General features: G+C 38.0%; 2 protein-coding genes across 4 annotated transcripts in view; both read left to right on the top strand.

Annotated features, from left to right (window-relative positions):
* sars1 (seryl-tRNA synthetase 1) lies at positions 1 to 7,883 on the top strand. The gene is made up of 11 exons (XM_065285370.2): positions 1 to 211; positions 1,193 to 1,263; positions 1,521 to 1,601; positions 3,105 to 3,263; positions 3,424 to 3,567; positions 3,694 to 3,849; positions 5,888 to 6,109; positions 6,194 to 6,323; positions 6,417 to 6,574; positions 6,673 to 6,802; positions 7,026 to 7,883. The coding sequence occupies exons 1-11, from the start codon at positions 76 to 78 to the stop codon at positions 7,181 to 7,183; spliced, it is 1,545 nt and encodes a 514-aa protein (XP_065141442.1). The 5' UTR covers positions 1 to 75; the 3' UTR covers positions 7,184 to 7,883.
* Positions 7,884 to 9,491: 1,608 nt separating this feature from the next.
* Positions 9,492 to 14,573, top strand: part of chchd6a (coiled-coil-helix-coiled-coil-helix domain containing 6a) — a 77,904-nt gene continuing 72,822 nt past the window's right edge. For all 3 annotated transcript variants that reach the window (XM_065285368.1, XM_065285367.2, XM_065285369.2), the window contains exons 1-5: positions 9,492 to 9,548; positions 9,643 to 9,756; positions 11,773 to 11,857; positions 11,964 to 12,057; positions 12,679 to 12,823. In XM_065285368.1, the coding sequence (XP_065141440.1) occupies positions 9,673 to 9,756; positions 11,773 to 11,857; positions 11,964 to 12,057; positions 12,679 to 12,823 (408 nt within the window). In that variant the 5' untranslated portion in view covers positions 9,492 to 9,548; positions 9,643 to 9,672. The remainder of the gene's footprint in view (positions 9,549 to 9,642; positions 9,757 to 11,772; positions 11,858 to 11,963; positions 12,058 to 12,678; positions 12,824 to 14,573) is intronic.

The raw sequence follows: 14,573 nt of genomic DNA on the forward strand, positions 1-14,573 counted from the left end.
GCTCTTTCGCTCCGCCCTATTTCCCTCGTTTCCTTCCTTCATTCATCACTGCTGAACACCTCGTCCACAGGAACCATGGTGCTCGATCTAGACCTGTTTCGAACCGATAAAGGCGGTGATCCCGAAATCGTTCGGGAAACGCAGAGGAAACGGTTTAAAGATGTGTCGCTGGTGGATAAACTCGTTCAGGCGGACACGGAGTGGAGAAAATGTGAGTAGCCGCTAATGCTAGCGTAACACATGGCAGCATGTAAATTAGGATTTTAAATAGATCTGTTCATAATCCCAAATGTGTGTCAATGGAAAGGACACCTCAGTTGTACTGTACTGTGCAATAATGCTCACATGAACTGTACAGATAAGGCAGAAATTCATTATTGCCGGGTTATGCACTGCATTAGCATGTAGCATTAAAGCTAACATTTGGCACAGACAGTGTCCTTAACCCTCTTTACTTCATCTTATAAGAACAATATGTGTCTTTTGTGCTTAAGGTCGCGTTAGATAGGGTGTTGTTGATGGTTTAGACATAGAGGGGTGTATGTATTGATCCAAAAAGTGTCGCAGCATCACCCGGCTAAATCTGATGCAATCTTTAAAGGAGGAGCTGCAAACTGTCAGTGTTGTCAGTGGAGTTACCTTGGCTTTATGCAATGCATGTGCAATTGAAGAGTTTCGTTGCAAAACGAGATAATTCCGTTTTTTAATTGTTCAGAAATCTTGTTTTTTGATTGTGCATACCAATTAATATCAATTCAACTGCAGTTGGTTTGTTTTGATTGAAACCTTCATAACTTAAAAAATACAGCTAAGTAGCACCATAAAACAAAATAATAACATAATAATAAACATGTTTTGACAAAAATGTAAAAAAAAAAAATGGATTTATCTCGTTTTGCAACGAAACTCTTCAATTATACTTTATAGCCTGCGTAAAGTCTTATGAATGTTTTGTCAAATTTTATACAGGTTTTAGCACAATTGTAAATGTTTTTACCCCTGACATTTGCTTGCATGCAGTAACAGAGAAATAAATAATCCACTGAAATCAAAAAACAAGGTGATAATCAAACATAATTAATGAAATAATCTTTTTTTGAGGGACACTGAATGCACAAGAAATTCACAGTATGCATTCCATACTTGATGTCACTTTCATTATAATAATGTTATGCAATTATGCTTTCCACAGGTCGCTTTACGGCGGATAACCTGAATAAGGCCAAGAATCTGTGCAGCAAAGCCATCGGTGAAAAAATGAAGGTATGCATTAATATTGTGAGAGCATTTTGTTTAGGCTTGTGTTTTAACAGCAGACTAACAAAAAGAGTGCTTTTGCATTTGACTAAATGACTACAGCTGGTTTTGAGGACTTTTAAGTTTAAGCAATATGTTTTTTGTTGTTGTTGTTGAATTTTATTATTATTTTTTGATCAGCTCTAGCTGAAATATGCTTTATTATTACGTGCCTTTGGTTTTTCTTAATCTTCATTTAAAAAAAAAAATGTTTTTTTTTTTAGAAAAAAGAGCCAGTTGGTGATGATGAGACTCTCCCAGAAGAAGCACAGAACTTGGAAGCCCTCACTGCAGACACACTATCAGTAAGTGAGAGAGTGCAATGCAAAAAACCCTAAATGGGGCGTGCAAACCAAGGGGTTTACGCCGGTGGACGACATATGCTTTCATTTGTTTCCAAAGGAAGCGCCATTATTTTCAATAACGCCAGCAGCTGGCGGGTTTTGTCCGTGTTTAACGTCGGTTTTTCCATGCTGAGGGTTGAAAAATTTTCAACTTTGGGAGAAGTGCTCAATTCATCCATGTCACTTCTCACTCGGCCGGCCAATCACAGTGGAAAAAGGGGCGGACCAATATAACCACAACCAACCACCGCATTGCATCGTTCAACGAATGATAAACAAAAAGCAAAAGTATCATAGCAACCAAAGCGCTCAGCTGATTAAAATCTGGCAAGCGCCTACAGTCGGCGACTCGGTGCCCACCTGGCGTTTTCAGCCTGGTTTAAATGCTTTGGTGTACATGCCCCTAAGGGTGCAAATAAATCTAAATATTGAGAAATTGCCTTTAAAATTGTCAAAAAGAAGTCCTGAGCAATACGCATTACTAATTATATGCACATTTTTGATATGTTTATGCTAGGAACTTTACAAATATTGTTTTGACCCCTACAATGTATTGTTGACTATTGCTACAAATATACCCGTGCCACTTATGACTGATTTTGTGGTCCAGGGTAATTTAAAGGATTAGTCAATTTTCTTAAAAAAATTTCAGATAATTTACTCACCACCATGTCATCCAAAATGTTGATGTCTTTCTTTGTTCAGTCGAGAAGAAATTATGTTTTTTGAGGAAAACATTTCAGGATTTTTCTCACTTTAATGGACCCCAACACTTAACAGTTTTAATGCAGTTTAAAATTGCAGTTAAACATGCAATTTTAAACCGCAACTTCTCTTTTTCCTCTGGCTGTGTGACGAGGCAGCGCGACCTCACGTAATTTGCATACTGACGTGGAAAGGTCATGTGTTACATATATGAAACGCACATTTGCGGACCATTTTAAACAATAAACTGACACAAAGACATTAATTAGTATCATTTGACATACAACAACGTCAGAACGGTCCTCTTTCTCCACACTTGTAAACACTGCATATGTCATCCGTGACTTCTTGACGTGATGACGTATTACGTGAGGTCGTGCTGGTGCGTCACACAGCCGGAGGAAGAAGAGAAGTTGTGGTTTAAAAGTGCATATTTTTTATTTTTCTTGCCAAAAATGACAATCGGTTCGCTTGATAAGACCCTTATGCCTCGTTTGGGATCGTTTAGAGTCCTTTGGAACTGCAATTTTTAACTGCATTAAAACTGTTAAGTGTTGGGGTCCATTAAAGTCCATTAAAATTAGAAAAATCCTGGAATGTTTTCCTGAAAAACATAATTTCTTCTCGACTGAGCAAAGAAAGACATCAATATTTTGGATGACATGATGGTGAGTAAATTATCTGGATTTTTTTTAGAAAATTGACTAATCCTTTAAGGTTATTGCTTTAGTACATTCAGACCACTCCTCTCTCTTACAGCCCCTCACGGTCACCCAGATTAAGAAGGTACGGTTACTTGTAGAAGAAGCGGTGCAGAAGACAGACAGCGATCGCTTAAAGCTGGAGGCGGAGCGCTTCGAGTACCTGAGAGAGATCGGCAACCTTCTGCATCCCTCTGTGCCCATCAGCAACGATGAGGTGAGCTCACGTAATGATCATACATATTATGAATATTTTGAGATGGAAATGTATGGCAAACTTACATTCACCATGAGAGATGGAGCTCTAGTATCATAATATACTACTAGTACCATGACAACAAGTCTCAACGGTGGTCCTCTTTCTCTCTCTGTCTCAGGATGCTGATAATAAAGTGGAACGCACTTGGGGCGACTGCACGGTACAGAAGAAGTACTCCCATGTGGACCTGGTGGTGATGGTGGATGGATACGAAGGGGAAAAAGGAGCAATTGTAGCTGGAAGCAGAGGATATTTCCTTAAGGTTTGTTGAGATTTAGATTTATCAGTCATGCCTCATTTCAGCATCTGGGAATATTTTATGTATTTACAGCCCTTCACATGCGAAGTGTTCATCTTCTCATCATACGGTTCAAATGTTTTGTTTCAGGGGCCTTTAGTTTTCTTGGAACAAGCGTTAATTAACTTCGCATTGCGGATCCTGTACAGCAAGAACTACAACCTTCTCTACACACCCTTCTTCATGAGGAAAGAAGTTATGCAGGAGGTTGCCCAGCTAAGCCAGTTTGATGAAGAGCTCTATAAGGTTGGTCTCGTATATCTTGTTTTTTGTCCAATAATTGGGTATTTTACATTCCTGGGACCAAAGATTATGGGTAGATCTAAAAGCAATAGTTTAGCGAAAAATTATAATTGCCCCATGATTTACTAATCCTAAAGTCATCCTCTATACATATGTCCATCATCTTAAATGGACACACTTTTTTTGAAAATATACCCATTTTCCAGTTCCCCTAGAGTTAAACATTTGATTTTAACCGTTTTGGAATCCATTCAGCCGATCTCCAGGTCTGACGGTACCACTTTTAGCATAGCTTAGCACAATCCATTGAATCTGATTAGACCATTAGCATCGCGCAAAAAAATCTATATTTTTCCTATTTAAAACTTGACTCTTCTGTAGTTACATCGTGCACTAAGACCATCTGATTGGACCATTAGCATGGTCCTAAATAATAACCAAAGAGTTTTGAAATTTTTCCTATTTAAAACTTGACTCTTCTGTAATTACATCGTGTACTAAGACCATCAGAAAATTAAAAGTTTCGATTTTTTTTAGGCCAACATTAGGGGTGGGCGATAAACCGGTAGACAAAATTAACGGGTAGAAATTTGTCAACCGGTAGAGATTTTGGACTATCGTTTCTATCGAGGTTACGTGCCCACGTCACGCTCCTGTGCGTGTGGTCGCGAAAACGTAACGTTTGTACACGTATTTAAGCACTGCAGTTTTAAAACAAGTTATTTTAAGCCATTGAAACACAGACAACAGATCTGTATGCGTGCGTTCTTTCTGTGTGTCAGGAGCGGACAAGTCGCGCAACCGCTGCTCTTTCTGTCTGTGAGGAGCGCGCAAGTCGCGCGACCTCTGCTTATTAAGCTCGTGAGCATTTTTCCCGCTTTATTGGCCTTAAATACACATATGCGTCAAAATTCCCGTCTTTGCAAGCATCATCATAAACACGACCAGTAAGGTCTTAAGAGAAAGTAAACAGCTAAAAGAGAAAGCGCATGTGTAACAGTGTATTGGATCCGGACTTTGGTCTTAAAGGGGAAGTTACCTAATTTTGCTCCTGTCTGTCACTCGTGTTAATCAAACAGCATTGAGAAAAAAATCTCTCACTGCTCCTGATTAAATCACTTTTCTACCTTAAATAAAAATATATATAGGCCTATACATACATGCATAATTATTTATTATCATTCTTATTGACTGTGTATCTTCAGAGAGCTTGAGTTTTGTTTGTTTTTATCTTCTTTCTATGCTTGTATATGTTTTTTGTGAGAATTATGAATATTTCTATGGTATTAAAGATTTAAACCTTATTAAAACATAAAAAACTCTACCGTGATACATATCGTTATCATGATATAAAATTAATCCTATCGTGATAGAAGATTTTGGTCATATCGCCCACCCCTAGCCAACATGGCTAGGAACTGGCGTTCTGGCGTAATAATCAAGGATTTTGCTGCCGAAACATGGCTGCAGGAGGCGCAATGACATTACGCAGCAGCTGAAAATAATCCCCTTAGTATCTTTCGATAGCAGAGGACTATTTTTGGGCATGGCGTAATTACATAGAAATATCTGCCTAGAAAATTCCAAATATTGAAATTTTTTGGGGTTTTTTGCGCGATGCTAATGGTCTAATCAGCTTCAATGGATTATGCTAAGCTATGCTAAAAGTGGTAGCGCCAGACCCGGAGTTCGGCTGAATGGATTCCAAAATGGTAAAACTCAAATACTTAACTCTAGAGGAGCTGAAAATGAGCATATTTTCAAAAAAAGTGCAGTGTCCCTTTAATAAAGGCCTTATAATAACTAGCTTTCTGTAACATTTTACTATGCGTTTGACGTAATTTGCCCTTGTCTGGGAAACTGCCTATATTTACGGGTAGTAAAAAAATAAAGTCATCCATATGGGATGATACTACTCTTCTAAAATTTGTACACTAGACGGGTGAGTACGTCCGTAGTGCATAGTTTAAGTGTATAGTATGTAATTTGGGACACAGCATTAATCTCACAGCACCAAAGTTTTTCTAATTTATTTCCTCAGGTGATTGGTAAAGGGAGCGAGAAGTCGGACGACAACACAGTGGACGAGAAGTACTTGATCGCCACGTCAGAACAGCCAATCGCGGCCTTCCTGAGAGACGAGTGGCTAAAGCCAGAGGACCTTCCCATCCGCTACGCCGGCCTCTCCACCTGCTTCAGACAGGAAGTGGGGTCTCACGGCAGAGACACCCGTGGCATATTCAGAGTCCACCAGTTTGAGAAGGTCTGTGCCGTTTAAAATAAAATAAAAAAACACTGTGTCAAAGCTGTTTTAGCGGCTCTAAACTCCGTTTTCATGACCTAACAGATCGAGCAGTTTGTATACTCCTCTCCTTACGACAATAAATCCTGGGAGATGTTCGATGAGATGATCGGTACTGCTGAAGGTTTTTATCAGGCGTTAGGAATTCCCTACCGCATCGTGAACATTGTGTCAGGTTTGTTCATTTAAGCATGTAGAAAGTTTTCCTTTTCTCATGTTGTCAAAATAAAGGTGTACCCAAGCCGTGCCGTCCTCTTTCATTTCACAGGTGCATTGAACCATGCAGCTAGTAAGAAGCTGGATTTGGAGGCTTGGTTCCCAGGGTCTCAGGCATTCAGAGAGCTTGTGTCCTGCTCAAACTGCACAGATTACCAGGCTCGCCGCTTGCGTATTCGATATGGCCAGACCAAGAAGATGATGGACAAGGTACAGGGACGGTCCATGCTGCCTCGCAGATCTGAATATGAATGCTGGGTAATTCATACATACTGAGTGACTGTTTTCATGTGCTTGTTCTTTTAAAGACCGAGTTCGTCCACATGCTCAACGCAACTATGTGCGCGACCACACGTGTCATCTGTGCCATCCTGGAGAACTTCCAGACAGAGGAAGGCATCCTTATTCCGGAAGCTCTCAAGGACTTCATGCCACCAGGTGAGCACAGCTGCCTTTTAAAGGAATCGTTTACCCAAAAATCAAAGTTGTGGAAGATATTTTGAAGAATGTTTGTAACAAAGCAGATCTGGGGTACCATTTATTTCCATTGAATTATTTTTTTCCTACTATGTAACACAATGGTGCCCCAGATCTGCTTGGTAAAATTCAGGGCTGAAAGGGGAAAAGTGCAACTCAACTCTCGTTATTATTTAACACTTAGGTTTAACAGAAATTATCAAGTTTGTGAAGCCGGCTCCCATTGACGTGGAGGCAACCAAGAAGCAGAAGAAACAACAGGAAGGAGGAAAGAAGAAAAAACAGGGCGGAGATGCCGATCTACAAAACAAAGTGGAGAACATGTCAGTCAACGACTCTTAGACCCACCCTACAAGCCTGGCCAATCATAATGGCTCTTCACAAACCTGCATTTTTGTGTCCTCTTCTATGCTAATAAAGCCATCACTTCATTTTATCTACATCGTCTCCCTTGCTTCAGTTCCCTTCTGCTCAGACAGTTCAGGGTTCTGTTGTGGTGCTGGCGGTCCATTTATGATTTTATCTGAAAGACTTTTCAAATCAGTTTCCTACAAAGAGGGTCGTTGGATTATTTAATTTGAATGCATGGTGTTGTGACAGATATTTAGACCAAAATGCCTTTAATGGCGCTGTTATTTCCTGAGGCATTGTTTAATTGAAACGTGTAAAGATGAAAGGGAACGTGCATGGGTTTAACAGTTAATACTACGATATACTGCAACAATAATGCATTAGAGGAGGGTATTAAAAACACAAGTCAGAATGAAAACCTGTATGTCCTTGTCTTACAAATAATATTAGCGCTATTGTTAAGTATGTAAAGACATAATTATTGTTCTATAGGCACTCACTGTTCACATTGTTACAAACCTTAAAGTGATCTAGGACGAGCAGTTACGATTAAACTTCTGTCATTCACTGCATCTGTTTCTTGTGATTTGTCTGTAAAACAGGGAATGTGATTATACTGTATGTACAGTATCTGCTTAAGATGCCTGGTGTGAGGTGTCAGTATGATTTGCGAATAAATACCTAAAAATACTGTATGTGTACTGTATGGTCACTAAGATATGCTTTGCTTTACAATAATTATATGTATTCACAATATGTTGCCTCAGTAGCATTGCTTCATTCAATGCATATAATGATAATCTGCAAAAGTGTGGATAGTTGTGTAATAGTAAATGCACATATAAAATAACCATTCCTTAAAGGGGACATTTCACAAGACTTTTTTTTAAGATTTAAAATAAATCTTTGGTGTCCCCAGAGAACGTCTGTGAAGTTTTAGCCCAAAATACTGCACAGATAATTTATTATAACATGTTAAAATTGCCACTTTGTAGGTGTGAGCAAAAATGTGCCGCTTTGGGTGTGTTCCTTAACCCTGGAGAACCCAGGAAAATCCAAAAACCCATTAATTCTATTAAACAAATTTGGGTTAAAATGCAAATGAGCTGATCTCTGCAGTAAATGGCAGTGCCGTGGATGGATAGTGCAGATTAAGGGGCGGTATTATCCCCTTCTGACATCACAAGGGAAGCCAACTTTAAAAGACCCTTTTTTTAAACATGTTTGCAGAGAATGGTTTACCAAAACTAGGTTACTGGTTTGTTCTTTTTCATATTTTCTAGGTTGATAAAAGCACTGGAGACACAGTTATGGCACTTAAACATGGAAAGTCAGATTTTTGTGAAATGTCCCCTTTAAAGGGATAGTAGTTTTTAATTTGGTTTTTGATCCATGTCTTTTCATTAATTTGTTTTGTAGGGTTGCTTTTAAATATATTTAATTTAGTAGAAATATAGGTCTGTAGAGCACTGAGCGTTTTATTACTACTGATGAGAGGTCTGGTATAATGAAATGATCTAATAAAGAGGAGTGATTGCAACCATTACTTTGTTCTGGGACTGAAATAAGGTTTGGGATGAAAGGATGGTCTGTTTGAGATTTGTACTAAAACATCTGTTTTAATTTGGAACATTAAATGCATGAAACATTACTTTCAGCTGAGTTTTGTAACTCAAATTATTACCAGAGGCAGTAGTATGGCCTACATCAATGTTGCATTTCAGTAATAACCAAACATGTCATTTCTGTCAGCCTGTGTAACCCTCTTATTTTATACTCTCCCTATTCAAATTTAAATAAATTCCGAATGATCTAAGTCTAGCAAAACCGCAATGTGATGTCTGTAGACATGCCCCAAGTCTTTGTTAAATAGTCCTATAAAATGAATAGTGCATACAGTATTTATTTTTATCGAAATATTATTGGAATAATATAAGCAAAATAAAAAAGAGACTGCTTTTGATTTTTTCTAAAGAGTCTTAATTCTGTCAGATTATATTTAATGTCCAGTATTGCAATTATTAGCAATATAAAATATTGCTTTATCTTTATTATTAAAAATATTAAATGAGTAATAGATAATTACGTTACCAAAGTTCTTGAATTACGCAAACACATTTTAAGTAGCAGATTTAATTTATATATAAAGTTAACTATCCTAAAGTATTGAAAACAAGATCATATTTTTCGTTAGGTTTCGTTAGCCTACAAAACAAAAGCTTTAAGAACTACAACTCCCATACGCATTTGCCCTGCCGCTATATCCTACAATCCTATTGGCTTACGGCAGCAGAATTTATTTTTGACCAATGACATTGCAGGATACTGTCCCACCGCAGACTGTCACTTCCCAAATGTAAGATGTAAATCTTAAAGCATTTAGCTTCATTCAAGGCATAATTCGTAATAGTTCAAATTAAACAGTGAATCTATTTATCTCTCGTTTACAGATTCATTAACATAGGCAGTAAGTAAACGCGATGGGGTCCGGGGAAAGCACGTCAAGGAGAGTTTCTTTCGGCCTAGATGAAGATGACAGAGTTAGGATTCTGCGTGGAGTCAAGGTAATGTTTTACGGCATGCTGTATGCATAATATATGATTAGGGGGGTACTCATACTTGATATGTTTGTTATCTCTATATCATATGTGATAGGTTTTGTCGCTATAATCTGGCATAACCAACTGTCCTTGAATGCACTAGACGAGGTGAAATTGTACAAACATTAGCTCTGTGGGACAAACAGGGCACAATATGCTTTATGTTACGTCTGATATTTCACCGTATTGCTTTATTAATATAAATAACACATCGTTTATTTAACCTCATTCATAAACTTTTTAGCGCGTGCAGTCCGCATATGATTGATAGATGCACAATAGTTTGCCAATTGAGCTTGATGTTTCAAGAAAATAGTAGTGTGATGAATAAATGCTTTAATTTGACGTAAAGTTAAAAAAAATTATCAGAAAAGCACTTATTACCTGACAGATACCACACCTGTCTCTACAGCAGTCTCTTGCCGTTTCTCAATCTGAAGGCTGCAGCATCCGGAGGTCGCATATGCAGGTTGCATACGTCATCAAGTCTGGTTTATTTAAGTTAACTGAGCATTACATTTGCAATTCGTAAAGTCATAAGCATATTACAACAATTTACGAATAATTGTCAACTTTATAACTGTTAATTTTTTGAAATAAGACAGTCTTGATGACGTATGCATCCTACATTTGCGACCTTCTCAGGATGCAGCCTTCTGATTAAAGCTCCCCGCCCTCTCAAATCGTGGCCAATGGGACGATACTCTTTACCTATGGCTCTTCTGGTTTGCTGGTTTTGCACAAAGGGCTAATTTTGAAGTCACTTAATTAGTTAAAAGTATTATTTAGTAATGATGACGTAATTTAAGTGGAAGAGCACTACATTAGCAATGCAAAGGTCTTTGGTTCGATCCCTGGATCATCACACATATTGATTAAAGGTGCAGTGTGTAAATTCTAGCGGCATCTAGTGGGGAGGTTGCGAATTGCAACCAACGTCTCAGTCCACGTCTCACTCCTCGCTTTGAAAAAAATGGTGGCTACCGTAGCTTCTCTCAGGACAAACATGTCATAGTCGGAGACAACTTAGTAAAAAGAGTTTGTCTACTATGGGCTTCTGTAGAAACATGGCGGCAAAAATTGTGACTTCCATTTAACTCTTTCACCGCCAGCGTTTTTAAAAAAAGTTGCCAGCCAGCGCCAGCGTTTTTCATGATTTTCACCAAAGTTTAATGCCCTCCAGAAAATGTTCTTCTTTAAATATATAAACATACAATATACCAAATGAAAGAACAGACCCTCTGCTTTCAAACAAAAAACGTTTCATCCTACCTTTAGTGGTTCTTTTGCAATCAGCTTTTGAATATGAGTAGGTTTTTGCAAAAACACCATATTTTGAGCAAAAAGCAGAGATAATTCCATTTTTGTGACGGAATTTTCATAGAGATCCCATTCAGAGCGATCTTTAAAACAGACACGGACATGCAGCAGCTTGCCATAGGGCAATACTTCCGGGTTTAAAAAGTTGCGGCCACCTGGTGGATAATAGCGGTATTGCGGAAAGACGGAAAATCTCGTCATTGGCGGGGAAGCGTTTTCTCTTAATTGACGAGATATCTCGTCAATGGCGGGGAAAGAGTTAAGGGGACCCTCGGTGTATGTGTATAAAAACGTCTCATTCTAATGTATTAAAAACATAACGGTGCATTATGAAAGGTCTTTATACACCACTGATATTATAGTTATGTAAATTATATTGCATTTCTATCAAGAGATCCTCCTAAAAGTTACACACTGCACCTTTAAGTGGATAGCTTGAATGCATCGTAAATTACTTTGATAAAAGTCTCTGCCAAATATATAAATGTACTGTAAATGTATATGCAAGAAGTCCAGTTGCTTGCAAGCGAAACTTTGGATTAGGAGTCCAGAAGTGTAGCCCATCTGAAATATAAGTTTGGGCAACTTTTATCATCTAGATACAAGGATTACCATGTGTATTTTACTTTTAACTTCCCCTCTTTTTTGTTTTGATTTTAGCTTTCTGAAGATGTTCTTCAGCGCATGAGAAATCAGAGTCAAACTCCTGATCCAAGCCCATCTTTCCAGACAAAGGAAAACCTAGGTGAACCTTCTTTAAAAAAACATCTGTGCCAAGAAACACAGATGTTTACAAATGTAATGAGTGTATAATGATAATCATTTTCTTATCAACTTCTATCAACTTTCAGGCCAGCAGGGTCGAACTTCAGGTGCATATGACACTCCACCTCCTAATTTTCAAGACAGGACTTCTGCCGACATTAAAGAGGAGCTCAGGAAGAGGTACCACCGTAGGACATTTGGGGACAGGGAACTTTAAAAATACATTCAATGCTTCCCATGATGCATTCAGCATTAATGTTGGCAATTAGATACAAAATTACATTTAAAAAATCTTTTCTAGTCTTTATATAATTAGACTATTCTTGAATACAGCATGGCATGGCCTTTCAAAGAATTGAAATAAATAAATAAAGAAAAGCTATAAAGTTTTATTCCACAATAACTCACCACTTACTGCCCAAAGGATTTTCTACTATTTCAAAATGACTTCATGCATAGAAAATATATTGAGATTATGATATTAAATATTAAGATTATAAAAGATTTTTATGACAGTGCATTAAATACGGCAATACATTTATAAAAGGAATAATTGTATGGTAAGCTGTAAATAAAACATTGGGAAATATGATTTAGAGAAATTTGATTCAGAGCTAAAACCTGTATGAGAGTAAGTAAGTAATTTGCTCAATTTTTCCTGGGTGGTGTTCAAGTTTGAGTCACTATCTAAACAAAGCAAGTACAGAACACTGCCACCCAATGGTCAGATTAAGAACCGCAGCTTGTGCATGACGGCTTGGCAACAGGCAGGTAAATAAAACGGCATGTGTGCTTGTGCAGGTATGAACAGCAGCAGGCCATTATCCAAGAAGAGTTGGCTCGCATCGCACACAAAGAAAGAGAGGCAGCGCTTCAGGACGTCACTCGAGCGGTGCAAAGAGAGAGAGCACAGACGCGGCAGGAGTCGGAGAGAGCCAAACAGCTGGTGAGACACTTCAAAATACTTCAGTACAGAAGTAAAACGATGCATGCAAATGCGATTCCACTGTGCACTCAGACTCGAGACATGAATGCGTAATACAGTGTTTTGGTTTGTCAGGTGGGGTAAAGTCAAATTTTCATTATTCATAGAAAGAAACATATGCAGATTTGTCAACAAAATCAATTGCACGTTTTAGATTTTAATTTGTTGGATGTATAACAGGTTGTTAAAACCAGATGTAGCTATTTCATTTTTTATTGTTGCATTTGGCATACGCTGTTATCCAACTTTCAATTTTATCCGTTTGTGTGTTCGAATCCACAATCTATCCTACAATTAAGTAAGTATAAGTAAATAAAATATGGGGGAAAGTAATAGCTTGTATTCTTATCTCTGTAGATTTCCCAGGCTGAATAGTTTATTAAAATAACATAGCACAGGGGAGGTGAACTGTTGGTCTGGTTAGGTCCCTGACCATAAAGTAACACACTGCAGTGCTTTTGACGTGGATGAAATTGCCTTTTTGAATCTACTCTCTCTTTTTTCCCACGTCACCTCATCCACTCATGTCCTTCAATATTGTGCCACCTTATCTGGTCTACAAGAGTTACATGTCGCTTGTTGTCTTCACTCGGAGGAGTGGGATTGGATGACAGCGTGACTGCCCGAGGCCCATAAGGGACATGTCACCTAATGTTGGTGTGTCTTATCTAAGCTTTGACATGTTCTGGACACTTAATAGAAAGGTTTCCCTTGGGCTTAAGGTTTGAAGAGAGTAAAATGTGTGTCTTTGAAGGTTGTGATGGTAATAATTATGGATCATTCGGTTTGTTCGTTTTTGAACATGCTTCTCTTTCAAGCTAGACTCTTTAGCAGATGTGCCCAATGTTACTGAATATCTGTGATCCTGTTGTTTGTATTAGGTGTGTGATCTTACACCTTTTGTAATCTGGTTTTAATTCACTGCAGGTTTTGCATTAGAAGCACTAATCTAATACAGTACCATAATAGTTAAACATGTGAATTTATTAAAGGGACACTCCACTTTTTTTTTTTGAAAAATTCTCATTTTCCAGCTCCACTAGAGTTAAACATTTGAACATTTGAGCTGATCTCCGGGTTTGGCGGTACCACTTTTAGCATAGCTTAGCATAATTCATTGAATCTGATTAGACCATTAGCATTGTGCTAAAAATAACATTTAAACCAACGCCTGAAAATAGTCTTCTTGCTAACTTTCAATAGCAGGGGACTATTTTCGGGCACTGCGTAATATCAGCCATGTTACGGCAGCAAAGTTCTTGATTATTACGCCAGAATGAGAGTATAGTTCCTAGCCATATTGGCCTAGAAAATCGCAACTTTTAATTTTCCATCGGTCTTAGTACACGATTTAACTACAGAAGAGTAAAATTTTAAATCGGAAGAATATCAAAACTCTTAGGTTATTTATTAGGGCGATGCTAATGGTCTAATCAGGTTCAATGGATTATGCTAAGCTAAGCTAAAAGTGCTAGCGCCAGACCCGGAGATCAACTGAATGGATTCCAAAACGGTAAAAATCTAATGTTTAACTCTAGGGGAGCTGGAAAATGAGCATATTTAAAAAAAAATGGAGTGTCCCTTTAATATCAACATAAATGGAATTGAGTCAGCAATATGCAAATTTTTTAAAAGGCATACCCCCCATATGTGAAATTTATAAGCATTTATATATTTTGTTGTGCTATACCTGATGTGCGTTTGACAGTAC

Source organism: Paramisgurnus dabryanus, chromosome 21 (assembly GCF_030506205.2).
Source record: "Paramisgurnus dabryanus chromosome 21, PD_genome_1.1, whole genome shotgun sequence".
Classification (NCBI taxonomy): Eukaryota; Metazoa; Chordata; class Actinopteri; order Cypriniformes; family Cobitidae; genus Paramisgurnus; species Paramisgurnus dabryanus.